General features: G+C 28.9%; 2 protein-coding genes across 6 annotated transcripts in view; one reads left to right on the forward strand and one right to left on the reverse strand.

Annotated features, from left to right (window-relative positions):
• The window catches only part of LOC114934931 (MAP/microtubule affinity-regulating kinase 3-like), a 341,090-nt gene that overhangs the window by 328,991 nt on the left and 1,050 nt on the right, over positions 1-11,049 (reverse strand). Inside the window, exons 2-9 of the mRNA XM_085485235.1 lie at positions 10,163-10,357; positions 7,110-7,189; positions 6,845-6,933; positions 6,601-6,689; positions 6,359-6,440; positions 5,930-5,960; positions 5,180-5,647; positions 4,973-5,071 (exon numbers count right to left, since the gene is read on the reverse strand). Of these exons, the coding sequence (XP_085341361.1) occupies positions 4,973-5,059 (87 nt within the window). The 5' untranslated portion in view covers positions 5,060-5,071; positions 5,180-5,647; positions 5,930-5,960; ... (3 more) ...; positions 7,110-7,189; positions 10,163-10,357. The remainder of the gene's footprint in view (positions 1-4,972; positions 5,072-5,179; positions 5,648-5,929; positions 5,961-6,358; positions 6,441-6,600; positions 6,690-6,844; positions 6,934-7,109; positions 7,190-10,162; positions 10,358-11,049) is intronic.
• On the forward strand, positions 335-4,479 carry LOC114934993 (putative achaete scute target 1). Of its 5 annotated transcripts, none has more exons than XM_085485233.1 (8): positions 335-801; positions 1,463-1,548; positions 1,684-1,880; positions 2,414-2,509; positions 2,692-2,931; positions 3,189-3,495; positions 3,626-3,837; positions 4,293-4,479. In XM_085485233.1, the coding sequence occupies exons 3-8, from the start codon at positions 1,716-1,718 to the stop codon at positions 4,434-4,436; spliced, it is 1,164 nt and encodes a 387-aa protein (XP_085341359.1). In that variant the 5' UTR covers positions 335-801; positions 1,463-1,548; positions 1,684-1,715; the 3' UTR covers positions 4,437-4,479. The 5 variants fall into 5 exon arrangements, with proteins under 5 accessions (XP_085341359.1, XP_085341358.1, XP_085341357.1 ...); XM_085485231.1 differs by having other exon boundaries at positions 337-801; positions 1,448-1,548; positions 1,662-1,880; XM_085485230.1 differs by having other exon boundaries at positions 337-801; positions 1,662-1,880.

Consider the following 11,049-nt stretch of genomic DNA (forward strand, 5'->3'; position numbering starts at 1 on the left):
TTAACGAAATGAAAAGAACATTAAAAACGTTAAAAGAATGGCATATACTCTATTAAAAATAATATATATAATAAAATTCATATATTATTATAAATTTACATATCTATAAATAATATTCACTGTATTTATAAAAAATAACATTTTGCACATTTTAGCATATTCAAACAATTATTTCATATGCAATCATCTGTATGTTATTTGTAAAGCTATCCAACAGTATTAAATTTATCAATCATCATGGAAAATTAAAGTCATTAAAGCCATTAATATCACTTGATCCAGCTGCCAGGCTGAAGCTGTCATACAGTTTCGAACAAGTTTCACTTTGTGAAAAAAGAAGACTAATTTATCGCTTATAATTGACACTCATATAGACAGATGTTTATATCGTAGTATTTACGTAAGTGCGATACACGCGACAGACAAACACTTGCACATCCGATAGCCGTTCGCACATCCATAGTCGATCTTTCAGTTGTGCGCAGTGTGCGTGCTGCGAAGAAGCCACGCATTTCTCATCCGCACGCTTTTCAATCAATTCGTGATAATAGAGTATAGTGTCGACAAAACGTGATCGCGATCTTGACCAACTGCCGTACATTTTGGATTGCGAATCACGAAGCGTGCCACGATCCATACGATTCTACATGACGCACGTCACGCATCTCGCATCTCTTTCCGTTCTATGCGATTCATGAAGAATACGATACCGACGAGCTCGACGTGCTCGAAACAGCCGCAGTGCCGTATCTACTTGGTGGATTTAATACAAACGAGATTCTATATCATAAATAAGCAGAGGTAAATTCCTATCACAAAATTCTTCAAAAGAAAAATCTTTTTATTATACGATATATTAAATATATATATATTTTTTATACGATAATCACGACGCACTCATATATCTGTTATCTATTTTATTGAGACATAATGGCGAGTTCTTTGTTCTTTAATTCATCAATTGATCAATCACGCACGATGCGTAAATGCAGCAAAGTGCCGCATTTGTGCAGCATGATGCAATTGATCAATCGATGAATTAAAGAACTCACCGTAAGAGAGAGTCTTTAACTTTTCATAGAGATATATATAGTGTAAACATAAACCGATGTTAATCAAGTATCAATTATTTAGGAAATCAAGTAAATTAACCGCTATAATTTTTGAGAAAATATAAAGAAAGTAACTTATTTTATAGCTTCATATTTCTGACTTTAATTTAAAAATTCCGAATTGAATTTTTCTAATATGATATTACTCTTCTTTGATATGATATTATTAAAAGAAACCTTTTAATAAAATTTGTAATAAAGACTTAATTTAATTTTTAATTTAAAAATTAATTATCCTTTAATTTACATTTACTTTCATCAAAAATTAATGATATCATATTTAACAGTTAAAAAAATTAGTTTTCTAATTTATTGCTATTGTTCAAACAATATAGATTTTATTTTGCTAGGATAAAAATATATATGTTAATGAGAAGTGATATTAAATCGACAAAGTGCATGCAATTGAACTTTACACGAAGCATGTATTTTCCACGTATGTATTAAACTTATTATATAAAAGAAACCCTTACATCCGATCGTAACAATGACGATCGAATTGCTCGACTCATTATACTAGTCACTAACGAGCGCTCATTTACGATCTAGCCTCTGATCGAAGAAGTTACAGGATTGCCACGGGAAAACGTATAATTGGTTCAAATGGATCGAGTGAGAAGACGAACCTCGATGGGTAATTGTATCAGAAAGCGTAGCGTTTGCGTGAGTGTGGTTGTACTCGGAACCTTCATTGGTTGCACACTATTAGCGTACACGGCGTTTGCATTTCCGACTACTAAACATGACACGTTACAGCAAGTGGCTTTTGTAAGTAACTTGTTTATAACAATTATCTGTCACCTCATTATCTCGTTCTCGCGATTAATTTTGTTAATTTAATTTTATATTATTAAATTTAAACAAATTAATTTGATAGAGATATTTAATATTAATTATGTTATTTAAATATCATAAATATGTGATGATTTAATGATAATACAATAATTTAGTAATAGATATTATTTAATATACATATATATATATATATATATATATACTAAATATATTAGTATCTATATATATTTAATAGAATATATATAGATATATGTATATGTATAATTTTATATATAATTATATATAAAATAAAATTATATGTAAATATATATATATATATTATTTATAATTATTTTATATATACATATATAAAATATTTCAACTATAAAAGAGTATTTGGACGAATTTTTTTAAAGATTTCAAATTTAATCAAATATTCGATAGGTAAAAAATAATATGATTAACTTGCCATCTTTAAATAATTCGTGTTTCTTCTAATATATAAAAGGTTTTGATTTTTTTGACAGTTGTTTCGTCACGGCGACAGAACTCCTACAGAGACCTATCCTAAAGATCCCTACATAAATTACGCATGGCCCGGTGGCTGGGGCGCCCTGACTAAGGTTCGAGCGAGATATATGAACATATTGTTAAATCGACGCTTCATATATAATATATATCTAGAATCGCCATAAATTAAATTGCATATGTGCCTCTACGAGTGCATGTATCGGATATAAGACGCGCAATCGAGCGGGAATAATAAGGTACGGTACATTATTAATCTCTTGAAATTCATTTTCAGAAAGGAATGCTTCAACTATATGACGTGGGTCAATGGATCCGCCGAGAATACGGCGATATAATCGGTAATAAATTCGAAAGCGCAACCACGCTGGTACGAAGCAGTTATGCAGATCGATGCATTATGTCGGCACAAGCCTTACTCGCCAGATTGTTCGTACCAACTATGGAGGATATGTTTTTACCCGGATTAGCGTGGACTCCTGTTCCTGTACATTCGATACCACGAGATATGGATAAGGTAAACAAAAAGGATTTTGGATTTTTTAAACGAGCTACAACTTAAAATCTTAGAAAGAAAAAGAGAGATTCGAGAAGTTCTCCATTTTAAATAAGTTGACTTAATGAATTAAAAACAGTCTCTATGTGACAAAAATCATTTTTTTTCGATTTGGAAAATAATTTTTGTGTCATATAAAAATTTAAATAAATTATAAGAGTTACTTATTAAAATATGCAGATCTATAAAAAACTTATTTATCAAAACAAATATTACAGTTAATAACGGTGAAGGCACCATGCCCGAGATTAGCTGAAGCTCTAAAACAGGCATATTTAGAAGAGGCAAGAAGATCAGGCAAAGAAATGGCCGAATATTACAAAGAACAGACGGAGCATACTGGTCAGAATATAAGCACGATCACCGATGTCGAGTTTCTTTACAATACTCTCGAAATCGAGGAGCAACACGGTTTAAAACTGCCGGAATGGACGCGCAAATTTTACAATAACGGGATGCGCGAAATAGCCGCTCGCAGTTTAGCGATTTTTACTAATAGCACTATTCAAAAACGTCTTTTAGGAGGTACGGTGGTATCTTTGCACGATCAGTATCGCTCCAGATGCGCTTTTTAGCTGCATCGTTACGATATTTTATACCGTTACGAAATACCGTAAAAATTCTAATATTACCGCATAAATTTTAATATTTCCAGGCCCGCTGCTAAAGGAGATTTTATCGCATATGGAAGAGATTAGAACTGATTCCAAACCAAAACGATCTTATTTTTATTCTGCTCACGATATAACTATCGTTAATGTATTGAGAACAATGGGATTTACGAACGAACTTTTTAAACCCGATTACGGAGCAACGCTCATATTCGAATTACATCTCACGAATAATGGTGCCGATCAGGAAGTGAAGGTATGGTTATTGGTATTATTATCGTAAAAATTTATGGTACATGAATATTTTTTGTAAAGAAATTGTTTGGAATATCACATAAATTTTAAAATGTTTTAAATTCTTAATAAGAATTTCATTATATGTCTGAATTGTTTGGGAAATTTTAATAATATTTATGTGTATAGTTATATCAGAAATTATATCTGAGATTAATATAATTTATCAAGAATTTGCAATTATAATCATTATGTTTCATGTAAAATTTCTAAAATAGCCTGCATATCATAACGTACGACAAAACAATATTGCACATCCAATATCTCTATTATTTTTCTAAATGTTAATCTTATGTTATCTCTATAATTATTATTTTATAAATTTTTTATTTATAAACAAATTTTATTTCTATTCTTTTTATTTATAAAATAATAATTACATAATGATTATTATACGTATTATTTTCTTTGTTATAGACATTATATTTAAATAATACGGAAACAAGGGTCGCACATTCTTTGGAAATTCCTAACTGCGCGAGTCCTTGTTTATTACAGAATCTGAAGCAAGTGTGGTATGAAGTAATCCCGAATGATTGGGACGCAGAATGTAAAATATAAAAGAACTGAATATTTTAATATTAAACGTTTCATACTCTGTCAATATGAATTTTTCCACTCACCTTTTTATGCAAAAATTGCAATTACATATACATATAAAATAATATATAAGACTTAAAATGTTAATATATTATGGATATATGAATAATATAGTATATCATGTATATATATTTTTATACGGAAATTGCAAACATTGCAATTACATAAACATACAAAACAATGCAAGACTTAAAATGTTTATATATTTATAAATAATATATTTTTTTTTCATTTAAAAATTTTGATATTTAAGTCAATATACTGCATAAAAGTAATTATTGAATATTTTTAAATATTGCATCTTATGAATTTTGTCAGAAAATATTTAATATGAACTATGTATATAATGATTTACGTATTAATATCACCATCGGTAATCATGATTTATAATAAATATAAAAATTATTTGATTACTAAGAAAAATACGAGCAAAGGGGAGAAATTACGAGCATCTTGTATGCATAATATAAATGCATGCATAATATAAATGCACTCACCAATGCTGACTTGCTAATAGTATAGAATAGCGAAAGCACTTCGTTTTTTATTTGAATGTAGAGACGCATGCTGAGATGAAGATCCATTGTCCATTGAAGCTGTAAAAATAAAATAAAAATATATGTATATGTATATATATTATTTAATATACTATGCGTGTGTATACACACAGTATAATAAAAATAAATAATAAATAAACTATTTACCACATAGTTGTTCCACCGTTGCCCGATGCCTCCCTCGGCCTCCTCCTCGTAGAAGCACTTGCACTCGCGTTACTTTTTTTCGTTCGCGACGTGCGGCGACGTCCGGATTTTAGTTATTACATTTTCGTTTCGATAAAACGCGAAAATCGCGAGAGCTCGCGCGCGAATAATGCTCTGTTTTCGCGTCGCCGCTATTTTAAAGCCCATTTATCGGAAGGCCTTATTGAACGACGATGACGACTTCCCCCGCGACGCACTCAGGAGTCGTCAATATTCCAAAATTGACCACTTATAATTGTCTAATCTAATCCTAATTACGCATTCTTGTTAACTTTACACAATAATTATAATAGTTATTTCGGAATATTTTGAACGATATTTGTGATTTCGTATATAAAGATTAAAATTATATATCATCTTTATTCTCCATGTTTATCATGCAATATAATCACGAATTTCAGCCTCTCTCTTTAAAAGAATTCTAGCACATTAAGATCTCGGTTTCGCACTTATTTTCAATTGCAATTTTAATGAAATTATTTTAATGTAGTGTATTATTATGAAATTATTGAAATTAAAATTGTTATGATATATTTATAAAAAATTATTTTGATATATATATATATTTCTATAGATATTTTCTTAATTTTAATTTATATTATCGCGATGATGAGAGTATCAAAAATCAACATGTAAAGTAGATCGCATTGATTTCAAAGATAGCGATTTAGTACCTTAAATTTTACTCACTGATATCGATGATTCAATATCGGTCACATTTCTGCAACAAAAAATTAATAGATCGTCGATTATAGATTTAATCAATTAAAGTATATGTTTCACAATTAAAAATATATTTTTTTGCAATAAAAAGTTATTTTTTAAATTTATAAAAATAGTTTAGAAATTATTGAATAAAATTACAAAACGTTAATTATAAGTAGAAATAAAAACTTTTAAATTAAAATAAAATCTATAAACTTATTCTCTTGTGATGTATATTCAATATTAAAATAAAAAGAATTTGATACATAAAAACTTATATATAACTTATATCATTATAATAAATTAAATTAAAAATTTGTATATTATAATGATTTTTTAATTAGTCGAAGGAAATTTTTTAATATTATGAAATTTTAACTGTGAAATATTAAAATAAACATAAAATCTCTTTACCTTCGAACCGATACTGTTTGGCCTGAACCGAATCCTTCGGTGCTGCAACGCCAAATTCACAAGAAATAAAACCACATTGAATCTGAAATAAATAATCATATATCGATTAAAATTATGATATATTCATTATAATAAATTAAATTACAATTATATTCTAATAATTAATTAATTATTTTGAGAAGATTCTTTGTATTATTAATTTTCAACCATGAAATATTAAAATAAACATAAAATTGTTTTACCTTTGAGCTGATTTTGCTTGGTGCAACCGAATCCTTCATAGTGCTGCAACGCCAAATTCGTCAGAAATATTGTATAATCACATCTGCATCTGAAACAAATAATCATATCGATTAAAATTATGGTATATTCATTATATTAAATTAAATTAAATTTATATTATAATAATTATTTAATTATTCTGAGAAAATTCTTGAAAATTATTATAAATTTTGAAATCTTAAAATAAACATAAAATTGTTTTACCTTTGAGCTGATTTTGCTTGGTGCAACCGAATCCTTCATAGTGCTGTAACGCCAAATTCGTCAGAAATATTGTATAATCACATCTGCATCTGAAACAAATAATCATATCGATTAAAATTATGGTATATTCATTATAATAAATTAAACTAAATTTATATTATAATAATTATTTAATTATTCTGAGAAAATTCTTGAAAATTATTATAAATTTTGAAATCTTAAAATAAACATAAAAATCTTAAAATAAACATAAAAATCTTTTCACCTTTCAGCCAATGCTTGGTCCAAACCAAATTTTTCAATATTGCAACGCCAAATTCGTGAGAAATATAATCACATCTGCATCTGAAACAAATAATCATTTTGATTAGAATTATGGTATATTCATTATAATAAATTAAATTAAATATGCAATTCTTGCTCTTTGCTAAATATTTTCGGCTCGACGATTCACGAGAAAGCTTTAAAGAGCAAAGTACGATATTGAAATTTAACAATAGCAATGTGGCGGCGCGGTCTCTTTGTCGACCCGCGATATTTTTACCAAGATTACGAACCTAGTTCGTCGCGTATGAATACTCCGACACGATGATGCAAAAATACGACCGGAAACGCGCAATCGCCCGCTTGGAATACCATCGACAACGTCGAAAAACTTCGGAATTTTTCACATCGAAAGTACTTGGTAATTCTCGCGATCTGCCCTCGTCGACTTGTTTACACGAACTTTCGGCGGCTCAGAGCTAACTTCACTGACTTCACGCGATCTTTCGGAGGAACGAACGTGAGGTTACGCGAGATTCGCCGGATTCGCGGCCGACAAGATCAATCTCACGCGTGCGATTGCAATCACGATGCCGTATACGGTAATTAACGATGTGAAGATGCTAATTAATATACTCACACTCGAGTCTCGTACTTTTGCGGACCGGATCGGCGCAGCGGAAATGGCGCGCAAATGTTGTTTATGAACAATACTAAGATGCACTAGAGGGCAGCATTCTAGATCTAGATTGTGTTCGAAAATATACTCATCTAGGGTCAAGCGCTCGATTGACCAATCAGGACAAAGAACTACTCGGTCTCTGATTGGTCATTCAAATTTGGACATCGACGGGCGGATTTTCGAACACAACCTTGATATTTCTTTCGACGTAAGATGGCGCCGATTTGAATTATTTATCCGCGCAAATAAATTATTTTATTTATTAATTGGTGTTGCGCGCGCATCAAAATGTATGTTAATATATAATTTGAAAACACACATATACCAGATATATTTATTTAAGAAATGTTCATATATTCGATATAAATGGTACGAAGAATTTTGTATAAAAAAAAAAAAAAAAAAAAAAAAAAAAAAAAAAAAATTGTATAACACCTTATATTGCAAAGTAGCCTTATTATTAAGATAATTATCAATTAAATTATGCAAGATCCGATAAATGATAAAATATCTTTGGCAACGTCTATATATTAAAATTAATATAAAGATAGAAATTTTTATTAGTAAGAAATTATATTCTGTAAAAGAAATAAAATATGAAAAAATATATCCGGAAGAATAAGTTTTTATTATATCGTTTGTGCTGCTTTCTGATAAAGTAATATGCTTTTAAAACAATTTTAAATTATTCCATTGATTATTCCGTTTGCTTAAAACATTTTTTATTTTATTCATTCTTCACAAATTTTAATTTAGTTATTAAATTTCATAATTTTAAAACATTCAACTTGATATTTTATAAAACTATATATATTACCAAAGATATTTATATAAATTCTATTCTATTTCTTAATGAGACTGTAAACATATCGATCAAGTGCATAATAAGCCACTGCATAATTTGGTATCCTGCAAACTAGTTGTAATTCAAGCGAAGCTTGTTAAGATGAATAAATGGACACGAAATCGTTTAACTGGGATGTGTCCGGTTTACTTATGTAATAGCTGACACTGACCATTTTGCATATCATTGTGTAATATCACATGTGATTAGGAACTACCTATTGTTTCTAACCGTGTTGTCTATTGTTTCTAACCGTGAATACGCAATTAATATAATTAAACAGTGCAATATACGTTTGCAACAATAAAAAATATATCTCTTTGTGATCAATGTGTTAAATTTTTTAATACATTTAACGAATTATATTTTTTCATTTTATATATGATTTTAATCAAAAAATTTTTTTAATTATATAACTTTCTTAGAACCAAGAACTATTTAAGCAATAAAAATAATAATTTTTTGGCGAATAAGCAAAAATAATTTGAAAATGAAAGTCAATATTCATTGTAATTTGTTTTTTTAATTATATGCAATAATGTTTCAGTTTGAAATACACAGCCTTCTCAGATGAATTATACTCTATTAATTATAATTTTTTTACGGTATTGCCTCATTAACTTTTACTCTCTTTACTACTTCCGCAATATATTTTACTTTTTAAGTCAAAGCAAGTCAAGGAAACTGCTATACATATGATATCATACATTTAATAAAAAAGATAAGACAGAAAGCTTAACTTGTGCTTATCTTTTCCCGTGATTTACTAGTTGATAATTTAAATGCTTATATGGTTTTATTCGTGGGTAGTTTAATACTTTGCTCGCGAATAATTGAACACACAATATAAGGGAAGGTCATCGTTATCGATTGTCTTTCGACATGGTCACACATTGTTAACATTACGCCTTTATGTCGTTATGTCACTGTCATTCACAACTTCTATTAGAGAATTACATAACTTACTGTTCGTACATAGAAGAAAATTTCGGAATAATTTGAAACTCCCTATTTTTACAAACTTATTCTTTGATTACGAGTAAAAATTAATAAATAATAAAATTAATAAATCAATTTTTTCCACAAATCGATCTATTAATTTGCTATTAATTTGTATTTTTTGTTTTTTTAACAATTTTTAGTTATAATATAAAATATACTTTAACAACTGTTGTTGTAATTAAGGAAATGAAATTTTTGCTTATTAATGCAATGGATAAGTAGAAATGCAAAGAAAAGGAAGGAGGAATAGAGCATTATTTATTTGGCGCTCTTAAAGTATATTTTTAGGCAAGACAGTACATTACTGTGTATTATAATTATCGTATACAGGATTTCATGAGTTGCTATAAATATATATGTATATGTAAAATAAATAAACGCCATATAATCGACTGTGAAAGAAAATGAAATTCTTTTCTTAATTCTTCTCTTTTGTAAATTTCAGTTATTTTAATGCAATTTTCTATCGGCCATCCTATTCCTCCTATAACCTTGGTTTTTTTATTTTGAAAAAAATTCATTGTACCTTGTGAGATATCTCCATATAATTCGTCATTCTTCGCTTAAAAGATGCTCGACGAGATAACGATGCAACATTTCTGCGAATTAAATGTGTATTGTTTTCTTTTTCTTAGATTTGATTTATCGTCGACACACATCGCGTGATCCGTACCACTTGCAAGTTATCTTTTTCGAACCTCAGGTTTAAAGAATAATGTACCTGTAAAGAAAGCGTAGTCAAAAAAAAGTATCATGAAATTCACGCCTAATCCAAAAATGCTCGATTTCAGACATCAGAACATGCAAGAGATTTCGAATGCCTGCTATATTGCGAAAACTTTTCTGAAGCTTTTAAACGATATATCTCGCGCAAAAATATATTTAGAAAGAGAAAAATCTTTATTGGCATTTATGTAATCGCGTTGTCTTATCGGAAATTCTACGAGTGCAAATCATGTTCGATACAGTATACAGTAAAATCAGAGAAAAATAAATAACAGATAATATAATGATTAAGTACATAGTATTATCTCGTTTTCTGCTTACGTTTTCTTTTGCATTTGCAACTATTTCCTGTTATCTTTTTGCTCCGGACGAAGCGATTTCCGCGTAAAATATGCGCACGTTCAACGTGAAATATTACACTCATCGCGCGGGGCCTCATTAATCGATCTGAATTTGCGCACATAACTCTTGCACTTCGACGGCCAATCAACGTCGTAGAAAAGCGATTATGCGATTATGCGAGATATCTCGAAAACTTCTCGAGATATTTTGGGGTTATAATAACTTTTTTTTAATTACAAAAATCAATATTTAAAATATATTCCTGCTACTTTTTACATTTCTGATTTTATATTTATAATTTATAAAATTCTATTTTGATTTACTTTCACCTTTTCAGTAATTTCT

This window comes from Nylanderia fulva, unplaced genomic scaffold, assembly GCF_048542155.1.
Source record: "Nylanderia fulva isolate GAGA-0341 unplaced genomic scaffold, ASM4854215v1 Scaffold35, whole genome shotgun sequence".
In the NCBI taxonomy this organism is placed as follows: domain Eukaryota; kingdom Metazoa; phylum Arthropoda; class Insecta; order Hymenoptera; family Formicidae; genus Nylanderia; species Nylanderia fulva.